The sequence below is a fragment of the Gorilla gorilla genome, chromosome 1 (genome assembly GCF_029281585.2).
Source record: "Gorilla gorilla gorilla isolate KB3781 chromosome 1, NHGRI_mGorGor1-v2.1_pri, whole genome shotgun sequence".
In the NCBI taxonomy this organism is placed as follows: domain Eukaryota; kingdom Metazoa; phylum Chordata; class Mammalia; order Primates; family Hominidae; genus Gorilla; species Gorilla gorilla.
The window spans coordinates 228,141,758-228,159,502 of record NC_073224.2 but is presented as its reverse complement, the minus strand read 5'-3'; the positions used below and the strand labels follow the sequence as shown (position 1 = coordinate 228,159,502).

General features: G+C 42.1%; 1 protein-coding gene across 6 annotated transcripts in view; it reads left to right on the top strand.

Annotated features, from left to right (window-relative positions):
- VPS13D (vacuolar protein sorting 13 homolog D) overlaps positions 1–17,745 on the top strand; it is a 281,804-nt gene that overhangs the window by 208,050 nt on the left and 56,009 nt on the right. For all 6 annotated transcript variants that reach the window (XM_031007143.3, XM_055384705.2, XM_031007141.3 and 3 more), the window contains one exon: positions 17,583–17,715. In XM_031007143.3, the coding sequence (XP_030863003.3) occupies positions 17,583–17,715 (133 nt within the window). The remainder of the gene's footprint in view (positions 1–17,582; positions 17,716–17,745) is intronic.

The window sequence follows — 17,745 nt, the reverse complement described above, 5'->3', positions numbered from 1 at the left end:
GAACTGTGAGAAACAAATTTCTGCTGTTCGTAAGCCACTCAGTTAATGGTATTTTGTTGTAGCAGCATGAACACACTGAGATAGCACATAACACCGAATGCTGTTTCTTTAAAATTTTCTTGAGTTTTTACCATGTGGTTTACTTGTCTTTTTCATTGATCCTTCCCTGTTCAGTGGGGAAACACAGATCAGCACCCAGCCCTTGACGACCACATGAAACCTAAGATCTCACCTCCTCCTCCCTGGCAAAAGAAGAATTAGATAATGAGAGGTGTTCTGGTTTTGAGAGGAAGTTAACCAGTGTTGGGACGCTTGCACGTTAGAGCTGGCTGCCTGTGCTCTGAGTCAGAACTGAAATTTTGAGATGTAAAGAAGAACTAATATTTGATCCTCTCCTGTGTGCCAGGCATAGCGCTAGCCACTTCATAGCTTTTTGGCTATTCTTCTCCATCTCCTTTCTGCCAGTTGCTCAAATACTTTGGAGTCATCCTTGGCTCCTTTCGGTCATGCCGCATGTCCAGTCCCTCAGCAGATCCCAAATCTGAACATATCCCTCCCACGCCCACCTTCTAGTCCTCGTTCATCTTTGGCCTGGTTTTTATTGTAGTACACTTCTCCTTCCACCCTTGCTTCCTACTACTGACATTGAACCTCAGTACAACAACTAGAGTGATCCTGTCAAAACATAACTCAGATTTGGTCACCCAGCCCCTCCAGAGGCTTCCCGTTTCACTCCACATAGAAAATTCCAGCTTGTGCAACCTCACGAAGCCCACAAGGTCAGCCTCCCGCAGGCCTTTTCTGACCTGGTGCCTCACTGTCTCACCGCCCTCCACCCCTCACCAGCTCCTGCCACACTGTTCTCCTCGCTGCTTCTCAACCCTCTGCCTTCAAACGTCCACTCCAAGGTCTCTGCACTCAGTGTTCTCTTCCTGGAATGTCCTATGGCCACATGGTTTTCATCTACATTTTCTTTATCCAAATGTCACTTTCTCAGGGAGGCCCTTCCTGACATCCCCTCCCCCAACTAAAATTGCAGCCTCCTCCAGCTATACCTCTTCTCCTCCTCCCCTCTTGTTTTTCTACTTTTGTTACTGCTTTTATTTTACTTCTTTATACTATTTATTTTCTGTACAGCTATGAATACAACTGAAATGTAACATGAATTTTCATACAACATACGAATTTTGGAGGGACACACTCAGTCCATAGTATATGTAAATCTCATGAGGGCTGAAAGTTTTGTCTGTTTTGTTCACTGCTACATCCCCAGCCCTTAGAACAGTGCCTGGCAAATAGTGCTAAGTAAGTTTTTGTTGATAGGAGGGAAGAAAGGGAAGAAGGAAGGAACAGACAGACCCTTGGAGTTAGGCATTATCTCAATTTATAGATGAAGACACTGAGGCTCTGAGAAGTTTCCCAAGATCACGCAGCCAATAAGTGAAACCACTTTGAGGTCACACATTTGAACCCTAATGTGTGACCCCAGAGCTTTTCTGATTTCTACTTTACTGTGCTGTTTTCCTATGGATGCCTCACCCTCATTTATGTCTGCAGTGAATATTGGCTCTATGAATTTGTATGCACATTTGTAGTGATATGAACACATTCAAATGTTTTAAAGGGAATACTGCATCAGAATCTCTTAGCTCCCTAGATGCTGCCTGTTGGATACTCCACTAAGCTTTCTACATTGCCGCCCAAGAACAAGTGATGCCTGGGCTCCTCTGAGAGAGAGAGGCGCTGAGAAATCTGTAAGCAACCGTTACTAAATATGTTTGCCATATTTCCAGTTACATCCAGGCTTTTCAGTATTGAGGGACATCATTTTGTGTTTTGATTCCTGGCATATTTGCTATCAGTATATGCTTTGGGGGTTTTCAGTGAATGAAAAATAAGAGGTGGTGGCAGCAATAAGTGTAGAACACTCTTAAAAGATATGGCTATAGAGGGAAGAGCAGGGCTGGAGCAGCAGCTTGAATGCGAGGGAAAGCTAAAGGCAGGCGTTTTTAAGGTTGTGTAGATTAAGAGGAAGAGGCTGCAAAGATTGAAGCGATGAGAAAAGAGATGATTGACAGAGCGGTAGTAATATGCAGGACAGGGTCTCACAAGAGCACAGAAGAAGAGTTTGAATTCTTGGAAGAGTCAGTCTATTTATGCAATTTAAAGTGAAGGAAGGAGGCCAGGCGCGGTGGCTCACACCTGTAATCCCAGCACTTTGTGGGGCTGAGGTGGGTGGATCACTTGAGGACAGGAGTTGGAGCCCAGCCTGGCCAGCATGGCAAAACCTCATCTCTACTGAAAATACAAAAATTAGCTGGACGTGGTGGTGGACACCTGTAATCCTGGCTACTCGGGAGGCTGAGGCATGAGAATCACTTGAGTCTGGGAGGCAGAGGTTGCAGTGAGCTGAGATTGTGCCACTGCACTCCAGCCTGGGCAACAGAGCGAGACTCTGCCTCAAAAAAATAATAAATAATAAAATTAAAAAATAAAATGAAGGGAGGAAAAGATTTTTTTTTTTCTTTCGAGATGGAGTTTCACTCTTGTCACCCAGGGTGGAGTGCAATGGTGCAACCTCAGTTCGCTGCAACCTCCGCCTCCTGGGTTCAAGCGACTCTCCTGCCTCAGCCTCCTGAGTAGCTGGGACTACAGGTATGCGCCACCATGCCTGGCTAATTTTTGTAATTTTAGTAGAGACGGGGTTTCGCCATGTTGACCAGGCTGGTCTCAAACTCGTGACGTGAGGTGATCTGCCCATCTCAACCTCCCAAAGTGCTGGGATTACAGGTGTGAGCAACTGTGCCCAACCAAGATTTGTTTTTCTTAGTGAAGTAAATAGAATCTGTCATTTGTATGAAATGGGGATGGAGTTGAAAAGGAATACAAAGCAAATCTCTATTGCACTCGAACCGTGTTTCAGGCACTGTCCGGGGCCGGGGGCAGGGTACAAAGATGACCAGGGTGGCCTCCTGTCATTAGAGCATGGACGCCAGCTTTTCAGCATTGTATGCAGCACCCCAACCAGGCTTGTGAAGAAAAGAGATATGAACAGATGGTCACCCAACAGTCGGATACCCACACTCAGAAAGCCACGTGCAGGGGCAGCACAGTCAGTAGAAGCAGTGGTTTGTGTGCATGGACAGGCATTCCTGAGGACCAGGTCGAAGTTGAGAAGTCACAGATTTGAAGGGTTCCTGCTGATGGCAGGAACGATAAAAGTAGTAGCTGATGTTGGCACGACTCCATAATGAGCTGTCTCCCCACCTTCCTGCTAGATATTTCCATCTGGAGTTGCAAAGGTCTTTCTTCTTCAATCCAAATCAATACCTTTCATCTGTTGTTTTCTGTTTAAGCGATAGCAGTCATTTGCAAGATATCATTGGTCATCTAAAGTCTATGTGGAAGGAATTAACTGAAATTCATTACTTGATCAGAGAGTATTTTTTGGTCCCATCTTTATTTTGCTTCTTTTTCTTTTTTTCTTGCTTCCCAGGCAATGCATAGTCCTTATACCACTTTATCTCCATTTGCCTTTTCCTGTCTTTTTTGCTGTTATTGTCATGTCATGTATTTTAGTTCTACTTATATTATGCTTAACCCTCAGAAAACATGATTTTTTTAGCTTAAATAATTGATATCCATTTAGATCTCTACACATATTTATCCTGTATATTGGTACTTTCTGAGTTTAACTTTAATAAGCTGTGTCCTTAAACTTTTTAGAGTCAGATCTCTAAAACAACACTATCTGATAGAAATTCTCTTGTCAGATTAAAAAAGTAGAAACAAGTGAACTTATTTTTAATGTTTTGATTTAACTCATTATGTTTCAAATATTATTTCAATATGTAATCAATATGTAAAAATTGATTTATATTTTTCCCACTGTCTTTGAATTTATTATATATTTTATACATTGTATAGCATATCTTAATCTGTAGTACTAATCACCTTCTAGGTGCTCTGCAGTGTGTCAACTTATTGGACAGTGTGGCTATAAACTAAGATGAAACTAAAGTTACGTGAAACAAACTTATATTGTGTGTTTCAACAGAAGAGTTTCAAGTCTCTGTGGCTAACTTGTTTGAATATACAAGTTATTATAATTCTCCATTACTATTTAGTCAGCTTCTCAAAACTTTTGCTAAGTGATTGTTTCCAAGATTTCCCTTACTTTTTTTTTTTTTTTTCCTTTTCTCTGTAGACAGGGTCTGGCTTTGTCACCCAGGCTGGAGTGCAGTGGCATCATCACAGCTCACTGCAGCCTTTACGTCTCCTGGGCTTAAGCCATCCTCCCACCTCAGCCTCCTGAGTAACTGAGACTACAGGTGCATGCCACCATGCCCAGCTAATTTTTATAGAGACGGAGTCTTGCCATATTGTCCAGATTGGTCTTGAACTCTTGGGTTCAAGTCATCCTCCCACCTCGGCCTCCCAAAGTGCTGGGATTACAGGCATGAGCCACCATGCCCATCCTAAGGTTTATTTCTTAAATTGAATTCTGCCTTTGGTAGCATGCTTAGAAAACAAGTTCCATTACATTTTTTAAATTGTAGAAGAGTTGATCATTGAATATTGCATAGTATATGTTCAGTTTAAAGAACAATGAAATGAAAACAAGGACCTAGCACTTAGCTTAGACAGTAGAATATACCAGTACTTTTCAAGCCTTCTGGGTGACATCTTCTTCCTTCACTTTATACCCTGAGGTGTTCACTGTCCTGAATATTGTTTTAATCAAATCTTTCTCTTCTGTTTACAGTTTTACCAAACATATTTTTAATTCTGCCTGTTTTTAACTCACATATAAGTCATATTGAATATATTCTTTTGTGACCTTTTGTCACTTACTGTGACATTTTTGAGATTCATGCATGTTGATATATGTAGCTATAGTTCATTCATGGTCACTGCTGTATAGTGTTCCATTGCAGGAATGTGCTACAGTTTATTTATTTTACTGTTAGACATTTGGACTGTTCCAGTGTTTTTGCTGGCATGAACTGATGTTGTTACAAATATTCTTGTTCATGTTTCCTGGAACACATATAAAAGTCTCTCCATTATGGGAGTTACTTGATTAGAGAGTATTTTTTGGTCCCATCTTTATTTTGCTTCTTTTTCTTTTTTTCTTGCTTCCCAGGCAATGCATAGTCCTTATACCACTTGACCTCCATTTGCCTTTTCCTGTCTTTTTTGCTGTTATTGTCATGTATTTTAGTTCTACTTACATTATGCTTAACCCTCACAAAACATGATTTTTTTTGGCTTAAATAATTGATATCCATTAGATCTCTACACATATTTATCCTGTCTGCGTCTTTTATTCTTTTCTTTGCCTATCCATACCTCCATCTGGGCCCTTTTCCTTCTGCTAAAGAACTTCCTTTTGTGGCTCTTATGGCAATGAATTATCTCAGATTTGTTTTTCTTTTTTTTTTTTTTTTCTTGAGATGGTCTTGCTCTGTTGCCCAGGCTGGAGTACAGTGGCACGATCTTGGCTCACTGCAACCTCCACCTCCTGGATTCAAACGATTCTCCCACCTCAGCCCCCTGAGTAGCTGGGATTACAGGCACCCGCCATCGTGCCCGGCTAACTTGTATGTTTTTTTAGAGACAGGGTTTCACCATGTTGGCCAGGCTGGTCTTGAACTCCTGACCTCAGGTGATCCGCCCGCCCATCCCAAAGTGCTGGGATTACAGGTGTGAGCCACTGTGCCCAGCTTCAGAAAACATCTTTCTTTCACCTATATTTTTGAAAGATATTTTTACTATGTTTATTCTTTCAGTCTTTTATGATATCATCCCATTGTTGTTCCATCCATCTCTCTTGAAACAGCTTTCAGTATTATTGTTTGTCCTTCAAAGGTAATGTGTCCTTTTTTTTCTTTGACAACTTCAAGATTTACTCTTTGTTTTTAGTTTCTATTAATAATATGCCTCGATATGATTCTCAGGCTTGGGATTTGTAGAACTTCTTGAATTTGTAGTGAAGTCTTTGGACGATTTTGGGAAACTCTTGGCCAGCGTCACTTTAAATATTGTTTCTGCCCCCTTTTTTTTCTTTCTTTTCCTTCTGTGACTCCAATTATGCAGAATTTGGACCTTTTTTACTATGTCACTTACACCTCTCATGCTCTTTTCTGTATTTTCACCCCCTTGGTTTTTCTTCATGTTTCATCTGGATATTTTTGACTACCTCATTTTCTAGTTTGCTAATTCTGTCGACTCTGCTGTTTCACCATTTACTAAAATCTTAATGTTAGTTTTCTGGTAAAACTGTCCATCTTATTTTTCTTCTGAAGATAGTAATCATACTATACCAGTGATTAATCTTGTATTTTTTTTCTTAGTCTTCAGTCATTTAGTCCTGTTTTCTTACATATCTGGAAATTTTAACTGAATGCCTGACATTGTATAAGAAAGATTTTAGAGGTTCTGGCCAATGTTATTTTTCTCCAGAGAGGAGTTAAACTTCTTCTTTCCTTCTAGCTCAGATACCCAGTTTTTAAGTTTTCCCCCATGCATACCTCCCCTGCATTTTTAACCTTTTATTTGCGGCAAGGGGTAAATATTAGCAGGAGTTTCCCAGAGGGACTTGTATTTTTGAAAGGATCAAAGCCTGATGCTTAAAGGGAAGAGTCTAGAGGAAGGATTCTTTTTCTTGGGATAGACAATAGAAAGACGAGGTCAGAGACAGTGTGTGTGAGGTAGAAAGTAATCAGCTTCAACCCCTGGAATCACAACAGAGGACTTAAGGAAACTGAGTCCTGAAGAATCCGTTCTGCTTAAGCAGGAAAGTTGGTGAATCTTTTTTATAAACAAGGGTTAATTAGTTCTCTTCTAAGTAAAAAGTACATTGAACCAGATCTCTCATTTTCCTATCTTTCTAGTCGTTGAAGGTTTTCTCTTAAAATCAACAAAAGGCATCAGGATAGGCCGTGTAGCCACCTTTGGAAAGGGCAGATGTTGAGTTAAGTGGATTCTGTTCTCTTCCATAGTCCAGGACTTTTCAGACCTGAAATCAGTTAACCTGGAGATGACTAATTCAGGCTCAAGACACCAGATCTGCTGGAAGTAGATGGGTGTGAATTTTTAATGTCCTTTCCCAGGTCACCCTTTGTGGATTGAGAGATAGCAAAGGTTGGAATGACGACTGAAAGGCCACTGAGGAATCCAAGGGACATCCTAGGCAAATCCTAGGCAAAGACCAGAGGTTTCTGAGGAACTGTTGGGAAGTAGCTAAGCTGCAAGTTTATTCCTATTTTAGCCCATCTGAAAAAAAATGGGAACATTTGAGTTCATTTTTAAAAGAACCTTCTTTTGACCTTTCATTTGAGCCTGGGATCAAGCCAGTTTTCTAAAGAAATGAGACAGGACTTAATTTAAGTACCTTAGATTTGAACTACCTCCCATTCCCATTCTACCTCCTCCGCAAAAGACAGGTTCAACTTCTTTGTTCTCCCTGATGCTAAAGACCGGTTCCCAATTGGTGGTCTTACCCAGATACATGACACTTGTGTATAAATAACTTCCCTGGACATTGCTAGAAGTGAAGTATCAGCTTTGCATATGTGGCTTTCCCAAAATGCAGGTCTATCCTACCCACCACCATAAAAAGTTAGTTGTTAGAAACAATAGCTTAGTTTCCACTGTGAATGGTGTATTACTCTTAGATGGGTCGGGGGTATTTTGAATAGCAGAAGACTGGCAAAGATCAGCTGGACATGGTGGCTGACACCTGTAATCCCAGCACTTTGGGAGGCCAAGGCGGGTGGATCATGAGGTCAGGAGTTTGAGATTAGCCTGGCCAGCATGGTGTGAAACCCCATCTGTACTAAAAATACAAAAATTAGCCAGGCATGGTGTCGCGTGCCTGTAATCCCAGTCACTCAGGAGGCTGAGGCAGGAGAATTGCTTGACCCTAGGAGGCTGAGGTTGCAGTGAGCCAAGATCATGCCACTGCACTCCAGCCTGGGTGACAGATCAAGATCCTTCTCAAAAAAGAAAAAAAAAAAAGGAACAATGGCAAAGATCAAGAGGTATGAAGATTGAACCAGATGAACTTTCAAAATCTTCTTTTTTTACCCTAGGAGCATGGTTGGTTTTGCCTGCTTTCTCTCTATAGTCCTCTTTCTCTCCATAGTCCTCTTTCTTTCCATATCCCCCTATATTTGTATCTCCATATATGTCCATTACTGGTACATGAAACAGGCCTTTCCAGAGCAGTAGCTTCTTTTGGAGTTAGTTTGCTTGACCAGACCAGCTCTAACTTAGCAAATGTTTTAGCTTTGGTGTTCTACGTCCTTCAGGAAATCATTCTCCTATAAGAAGCTGGGGTGGAAGAGGAGACCTCTCCTCCGTAGGCAGCACCTCTTGAAATCACTGGTCCCAATCTCCACCCCAGTCTGGCCTCCATCTTTCTTCCTAGTTTAAATGGTACATACTAGTAATGTAAGCTGGTGTGGTATGATGTGATCCACATAACGGACATGTACCAAGCCTCCTATTTCTTTGGGGCCTGTTTCAGATTGTCAGAGTAGTAGCTTTGGGAGAAGAAGTAGATTCTAGGCCACGTGGCCTCCAGAAAGGTCTGGGTGATGGAAGTGGGCCAGGTGTCTGAGTTACGGATATGGATCAAGAAAGAACACTGGAGCCTGACTCCTCTTTCTTGTCCAGATATTTGCATGTAATTTTTCAGAAATTTTTTAATATACTTTTGTCAGCTGCCTTCCTTTGTCAGTTCTGCTACTTGGGAGAGAAAAGAGATATGCCTGATATCTCTGTATAATTTTCACTGGCATTTAGGAAGGAATTTTTCTACGAAGACAATAGCAAAAGTCATGGTTGGGTTACCTCTCTAGGTTACCCAGTATCACACATAGATACTTAGCAGACTTTTGCTGGAAATGCTCATGGTCTTTCCAGCTTTATCTGTAAAATGAGCATAATAATACTACCTCACAGGATTGTTGTGAGGATTAAAATATTTCATTGATGAGAGGCCCCAAAGACAGTGGCTGGCACATGACGAACGTTGTTGGCTGATGCTTATGATTCCAGAAGTTCCACTGTGGTCTTCAGTACTTGGAAGTATGCCCTTACCTACTCTGCTACACACTCATCTAAAACTTAATTTATTTAAAGAAATAGTTCAGAACGGATTTCTTTCTAAAAACCTCAAAAAACTTATTCCAAACCCTTGAAACCTATTTTACTTTTGCCACAAGAAGCTCAGCTTATACTGGTGCCCAGCATCTATGATTATTCTCTCTGATGTCATCAGCCTCCTTTCTTCTAAGCCGTTGGCATTAAAGTGAATATATTTATTCATTTGAAATAAATACAAAGTACTTTGTAAGAATGGAGGTCTTGTGACTAGGAAGGAGATCATCTTGAGCTTCTTTTCTGTTGAGGAATGTTCGGTTTCATTTCTAAAGTTCTGTATTTTGCGATTTTAATTGACATATTTATGCTTTCCTTTGTTCCAGAATGGGCATGAGGTGATTTCCATAGTTTAGGATGAGACATGCAAGATTCAGTGGGGGAGAAAGAGGAGGGAGCCGGAGAGCACTCACTGGAAGACAGGATAGGATTTCCAGTAATAACCCTTTGATTTGTGTTTTTTTCCAAGTGCTTTCGTAACCAAGGTCGCCGTGGGTAACTCCATGGGTGGTGTTCTCCCTGTTTTGTAGATGAAGACACTGATCCTAAAGAGAGTGTGTCTTTTGCTCATGTTCACCCAGCTGATACTAATGACAAGAGTTGGCATCAGGACTCTGCTTTTGAGAGCCTGTGTGTTTTCTTGGAGTTGAAATAAGTTATCTGCCAAATCAGGCTTTATGGTGTGACCGCCATAGAGGGAATTTTTTTTTCCTGCATTATAATCTATCTCCTGGTTCAGTACTGAGGCACAAGCTATTTATGCAAAAACCTTGTTAGGATGGCAAAACTGGAGCTCTCATGGGGTGGGAAGGCATATTCCCCATGGCCAGTGCTAACTGTATGGAAACCTGTCTTCAGGCTTCCCTCTGCATGCTTCATGGGGTTTCAGCAACAGACAAGTAGGGGCCTGGCATTTTCAACATAAGCATACACCCCTTCTGCCAAAAAGTCCTACACTGGGTCCTAGCTGATGAAGAGCTGAAAGGCAGGACACAATTCCATCCACAGCTGGGCTTCAGGATTCATCCTTCCTTCATAATTCTTTATAATCAATGTAGAAAAACTATAGGGAAAATAGGATTTGATTAAGCCCCGACTTCTCTATGTTGAAGATCAGTTGTCTTGATTCTACCTGTGTACATCCTGCTTATTTCTGCGGTTTTTACTTTATAGCATACTCCACCAATCCTTTTTAAGGAAAAAGCAAAATCCTATTATGGGAATGCTTCAAACCACTCTGAGCTTCCAGATTAATCTGAAACAGTATCTGAGTTCACAACTGGGTCAGAGTTGCAGAATAGCAAGAGAAACTTGCCAGTTCAGCAGGCGTGTGTCTTGGGTTAGTTAAGACAGCAGGACAGTCCTGAGGCCTGACTTCCTTGCATGTGTTTCAACCTTGGGTGCTGAGATAATTCTGGGTGGCTTTAGATAACTTTGTTTCTTAACTGAAAAAGGAGTGTCTGTTGCCTGATAAGTGTTTATCCGTGAAATAGCAACATGGTGTGCATCTTAGGGTAGGAGGGCTTTTAGATCTCCAGAGACCAGGAAAAAAAAAAAAAAAGCAAGGTCATTGGCTTAGGCATATTACTGGAATTAGGATGTCAGTCCCAACTTTAAAATGCCTGTATTGTTTTTATTCAGGGTCCCCTTTCTGGATTCCTCCCCTTTTTTTCTCTTTGCCTTAAGGGCTATACATAATCCATAACCAAGTAGAACTGAAAACAGACAAAAGCACTCCTCTTCTAGTGGATAGAAATCTGGAATCCAGAAATGCTTCCTTCTTGCCAAACCTCAACTTGTTCCGTGCCTTTTTTTTTTTTTTTTTAAATGCCTCTTCCCAGCCTCCCCACCCCTTCGTGATTTGGCTGAGTGAGGACTAGCTGTTTGGTTTGCCTTTTATCAACAATAGATATTCACTGCTTTTCAGGTCACATTTTCCTTTAACTCTTCTGTTTATGAGTATCACGAAAGGGTTCTTCAACATCAAGGCAAAACTCACACTCAGAATACTTTTTAACTGTGGATATTTTGACAGTATGAAACAGAAGTCAGTGGTGAAGACTTTCGTTTTGAAGTGACTTAGGTCTTACATGACTCAAAGGTGGTTTTCCTAGTAGTATACCAGCAGAGTTGAAAATGACTCTGAAGTTGAAAGTCCTATACTACTTCTAAGAAACTTGTAAAAAGTGTTGGCCAAATGCTACACCAAACATTTTGCATTAATTATTCTCTTAACTCTTCAAAACAGTCATTTGCAGGCCAGGCTCGGTGGCTTATGCCTGTAATCCTAGCACCTTGTGGGGCCGAGGTAGGCAGATCACATGAAGCCAGGAGTTCAAGACCAACCTGGCCAACACGGTGAGACCCTGTCTCTACTAAAAATACAAAAATTAGCCAGGCATGGTGGCACACAACTGTAATCCCTGCTACGGGAGGCTGAGGCATGAGAACCGCTTGAACCCAGGAGGTGGAGGTTGCAGTGAGCTGTGATCGCACCACTGCACTCCAGCCTGGGTAACAGAGTGAGACTCAGCCAGCAAAAAAAAAGAGTAATCCCTTACAGTAGAAAGTATGTGATTTTAGCAGATGGATAAACTGAGGTTCAGAGAAATTAAGCCTCTTCCACCAGCATGCGTGTTTGGTAACTGTCAGGGTAAGATTTGATTCCTTTGCTCCTGCTTGTTTGACTACATCATGGCGACTCCCACAAAGTTCATGGCAGCCTTACTTAGAGGCACAATAGATAGTTGGGTTTTCCAAATTTATGAGTTCAGACATAGCTTATTGCAGACAATGCTGATTAGAATTAGAGCTGTGCTGGTAGCTGAGGTTTGCAGCTGTACAACCTTGTATAGTCTCTGACTTGTGGTGGTTTAACTTACGATTTTTTGACTTGACGATGACGCAAAAGCTATATGCATTCAGTAGAAACTGTACTTCAGATTTTGAGTTTTGATCTTCCTGGGCTGGTGACATGTGATCCGATTCTGTCGCAGTGCTGGGCACTAGGGCAGCCGCAGCTCCTAGTTAGCCACGTGATCATGAAGAGGGAACAAATACTCTACAGTGGGCCCTGTTGCCAGATGACTTCACCCAGCTGTCAGCTAATGTAAGTGTTCCGGGCATGTTTAGATATGTTAGGTGTATGAAATTCATTTTTACTTACAACCTTTTCAACTTAAAAATGGGCTTACCCGGACGTAATCCCATCATAAGTCAAGGAGCATCTGTACTTGGAAGAATATAAAACTTCTCCATCACACTACGGAGTCCTGCCACTTCTCTCTCTTTTCCTGTTGTATTTGGTTACCATCTTCCCTGGTGACAAGGAAGATACTGCCACCAGCAATTACTCAGTGAGGCAAAGATATTAAAGAGGAAATTTCCATTAGGTAAATAACTGTGAAAGAAGAACCCAAGAGAAGGGAGAGAAATTCAAGCCCCAGCTCCTGTTACACTGGCCACATGCCTTTGGCACCCCATGCTTGCTGAAGATCATAAAAGGGTCAGGTAAACTGATCAGACAGAACAGAGGAACACAGTGTGAATTTTTTCCCTTGCCCCATTCCAGTGTCTACTTGAATTTCAGTTTTAGAAAATCAACCCTTCGGAGCCAGGCCCCAAACCCAGGCTAATTTGCAGTGTCTCCATTTGTGTAGACAATGAGATTATTTTGGGAAGGAGGGTGTTGACAGAGTGTGTGTTAGCTATTCAGTAGAACTGGCATCTTGAAGTACTTCTGAGATTTTTACCCCCTTGCTGAAAATATTGCTTTATAGAAGTTAATGACTTTGGACTGTGGCCAGAATTCACAAGTATGGCATGTGTTGAAGTGAAAGGAAGGGGAAAATCATTGTCTTTGTGAGGGTAACACTAGATTTTCTGAAGGACATTTTGTTCCTTGGAACCTTTCATTTTAGCTAGAACAACATGCACTTGAAGCCTTAAGTATTTTGTGGACTTGAGATTGCTACAAAATGAGGTAGGCGGACTTAAGTCTCTGCAAATGCTCCTTCTGGTGTTAAGGTATTATAACCAAAGAGTTACAAATTGTCTGCAGATTACCTTCCAGTTGCTAGTCGCTTTCCCAGTTTAGAAGCCTAGCACACCCTGGTGCTGTTATGCCCTGCTGCAGATAGCTTCCGCTTTGCTGGGGGGATATGACATGCCAGATGCTTTACGTGCACACTATCCCTGAATCCTCAAGACAGTCCTGCAGAATCTGATTATTCCCATTTTGCATATGAAGAAGTCAAAGTTTAGATAACATAATACTGTTTTTATTGAATGTCTCATATGTATCAGGCTCTGTGCTATGTGCTTTACATGTATTACCTAATCCTTACAGTATCTTTGTAGGGAATATTTGTATCCCCATTTTGAAAAGGAGGAAAACAGAGGCCCGCAAAGGTTACTTGTCTGTGATCTCATAGCTGTTGGGTGTCACAGTCAAAATTCAAACTCAGGTGTGATTATCTTTCTATTGTGCCACATCCATACTTCCCTACTGAGGTCTTGAAGGCAAGAGACAGAAACCACTTCTGATTTCTGATTCTCTGTCTCTAGCCTGCCGTACAAGTAGGGCTTCTGCACATGTTGGATTGCTTGGTTGACTGGATGTGTAGCGGATTTGTACTTGCTCATATCGGGACTCATTTCTCCTTCGTCTGAATAATCTGGACCTCTACCTCCAGGCTTTACTTGTCACAAGACAGTGGGAGGATGGGATCATGAAGGATGGCCTGGGCCAGTCACTCCCTACATGATGGCGTAGCTCTTTTGGGTATCTCTGCCCTGTTTTGATGACCATCTTCAAAGTCAAGGACCTGGGTAAAATAGTGCTTCCAAGCTTCAGAAAAGAGCAAGGCCAGAGGGCACCCATGATGAGCACCACTGGAATTCCCTCCCTCCACAGCCCACTTGTTTTCTGCTGTCTTTGAGGGAGGAATAATGGCTGGGCAGGACTTACCTTCCCACTGAGGTGGGGAATGGGGTAGAATTAAGGATGCCTAACTAAATGCCTCCATAGTAAAAGGAGGCCACATGCTTTATGGTAGCCTGGATTCAATACTCAGAGTGCAGTGAACTGGCCCGGGGCCCTACCTTTACCACTGTATCCGTCATCTGGCTAGCTTTGGTTTAGTTTCTGTAAAACGTCTTTGCCAGTAAAATCTGATTAACTACTCATCAATACAGGTTTGGTTGGATCATAGATTTCAACATCTACTCAAGTTTTCTGGGTTCTCAAAGCTGTATTTCTAGGGGTGAAGACTTTTGTAATGGTTGACTGTTAACAAGTGGCAAAGGACAAGTCCAGTTGGCTTGCATAAGCAATTTTTTATGGACAGAGAAACAGGAATTCAGACAGAAGTCCTACAGTAAGTTGAGATAGGTGTAGGTACCTTTCCATGGCAAAGGTCTTCATCTTACGGAAGAATCCAGCATTAGAGGGAAGAGTGATCTCTTAGGTCATCTCATCCCATCCTCCTTGGGTCAATACATTGTCTTTGTATAGAGAACACCCAGGACCCAGTTGGTGCTGGGGAGCTGAGGCTGCCACAGCAGACTTAGTTGGAAATTAAGCTTTTGGCATAGGCTCACTCATCAACTTTGGATATTAATTGATGGGAGTAGAAGAAGAGGGAGTGATATTGGGTATTCTGCCTAGATTATTCTCCCATATTCTCTTGGGGGGGGGGTATTATAGGATTTTTAACTTCCTCCTAGTTAGCTGCCAGCGATAGGTAAAGAGCACTTTACCCTGTCTTCCAAGAAAGAGAATGTAAGCTCTTAGAAAGAATATAAGAGCTTGAGAGAAACAGGAAAGACCTGAATAAGACCCTGAATTGGCTGCGGTGCTCCTGGGTCTCTTCAGGTGGAGATGTGTCCCCTGGAGATACACAGGACATGGGCACACGTCACATAACTGTGGTTCTCACAGCGTCTGGGGCACCAGAGAGACACGTTTTTGTCCAGAACCTGAAGAACGCTGGCAGCCTACATAATTCTAAACATAGCAGGCACTGTTATTGGTTCTTTCCAAAACAAAGGTCACATTTCCTTTCTGTGTAGTTTGTGTCCTGGGTTCCTGCTGACTGTTTCGTGTATACGATTGTTACCTTCTCAAAGAGACTGTCAGTTCTTGAGGGCAGGGTTCAAGGCTGCTGTTTGTTTGTGTTCTTCAGCAGTACCTAAATCTGTCCTGGGCTCAGAGGAAGTATTTAGTAAAGACATTCTACCTTGGGTTGTAGGTCACACAGTGCCAGAGCTGGAAAGGATTTTGGAAATCGTAGAGTCCAACACTCTAATTTTGTAAGTGGTACCACTCCAAAAACTTACTTGGGAGGCTGGTGTTTATCTGCTGGAAAGAGAGGATTTTATTATGTTGAACTGTAGTGCAAATGACCATAATTCTAAACCTTCGACAGGCTTCCCTCAAACACTGCAAACATGTTCCTCCTTGGACTAGTAGCAGAGTAATAAGAACAGTAAGAATGCTAACTAGATACCAGGCCCCCGAGCCATTGTCATGAATGCTTCCAGCCACATGACAAAGTAGGTACTCTGGCTATTCTCCAGATGCAGAGGAGGCTCAGAGGTAGGTGACCTCGCTCAGGGTCATGTAGTTACCAGAATGGTCGAGGGAGGACTGAAGTTTGGTCAGATGCCCCAGCTTGTGGCCCTTCTCCTATACTGTGGTAACTCTCAGATGGGGTCTCTGACTGAAGCCACTCCTTAGTGATTCACGGTGCTAGCTTTGCAGTGTCGTGTGGTGTTTCCAGTTGTCCTAAAGGAATTTATTAATTCTCATTAACTTTAATTCTCTCATTAGACAGGCAGTGATATGGAAGGCAAGGCAGAAAGCAAACAAATAATGATAGGGGTTACATCTCCAGAAAGGTCAGGAATCACTGCCCTAGGTTGTAAAATATTTGGACTGAGTAAAAGGCGTGAGTCTTCCCCATAGCTTCTTCCAGGAACTGTTGCTTTACATGGAATTGCTACTGTGTTCACTAGTCCCTCTTCTGTGCCCAGAACTCACGTGTCACTTATGTCAAGAATCCTCATGACTGAGGTTTCCAGGGCAGATCTGATCTGTGTAACATGCACCCTAACGCCCTTGCCAAAGGAGAATGAAATAGGCCCCTAGATGGCCACCCAGTTCCTGGGCCTTCCAGGCAGGCAGCTTGCCTTGAGGCTTTCCCCTGAGCCTTGTATCTAAGGAACATTCCTGTGAGTTTTCTAAGAGGTTAGTCCTGGGTCATTGGCACTTAAACCACTTGTTTTGGTAGATCCTTCCTGAGAAGGTTAATTATATATTTGATATCCTTCTCTTTTTATGCCTGAATGATGAGGATAAGTACTCTGTGGTTTATTAACTGTCACTTTAAACCTTTTCAGATTGTCTTGTGACAAAACAGAGTTTTATGTCCTTTTTATCCCAGCTTTGATGGATGAGACAGCTTTTCTGGTTAAAGTATGCCAGGATAAATAAAATCTCTGAATTGTGGAAAGGGTGGGTTTGCATTGGAAATCATGAGTTCAAGTCTGCCACCTCCTATGAACGGTGACCTAACCTGTTAATCTTTCCATCGATTTCGTTTTTGGCTTTTGACAAATGGAGCTTGGCACCTCATAGGTACTCAGTAACTATTGAATAAATGAAAGACAGCATTACTGGAGGGAGTTTGATGTCTCCAAATATTTGATACCAAACCCTAAAGCAACAATCTGACACATTTCCTGTTTTGAATTCCACTAATGCTTAGAGCAAAGAGCCTATGTTCTTACCATGATACAGTCCTGAAGCTCACTTCTCCTCCCTCAAGACTATTTTGTTATACCTCTGATTTTTTCAGTAAATTTGGAGTAGTATTCTGGAAAGTGAATGTCATTAAAGATTTTTAGTAGTTGCTTTGCAAAGCCTAGTGTCCTCCATTGTATGCATCCCCCAATTGGTATGTGTCCAGTCCTTTTGAGAACCACTCACCTGGGGCAGACAGTATAGGTAACTGCATTTAAAATATTTAAATTTATTTATATTTAAATTATTGGCCAGGCACAGTGGCTCACGCCTGTAATCCCAGCACTTTGGGAGGCCTAGGTGGGCAGATCACTTGAGGTCAGGAGTTCGAGACTAGCCTGACCAACATGGTGAAACCCCATCTCTCCTAAAAATACAAAAATTAGCCAGGTGTGGTGGTACACACCTGTAGTCTCAGCTACTCGGGAGCCTGAGGCAGGAGAATCACTTGAGCCTGGGAGGCGGAGGTTGTGATGAGATGAGATCACACCACTACAGACCAGCATGGGCTTATCTAAATGTATTTAATTTAAATTTATTTAAAATAATTCAAATAGTAAAAATAGTGCTAAGACTTTAAAACTCTTCTCCTGCTTTTAACTCCTTCTAGTTTGCTGGAACATTATCAGATGGCTTAGGGAAGACGATGGACAATCGGCATCAGTCAGAGCGGGAGTACATCAGGTACCATGCAGCCACAAGTGGTGAACACCTTGTAGCCGGCATCCATGGCCTGGCTCATGGTAAGTCCTGGGTGACATCAGGCTCTGCTG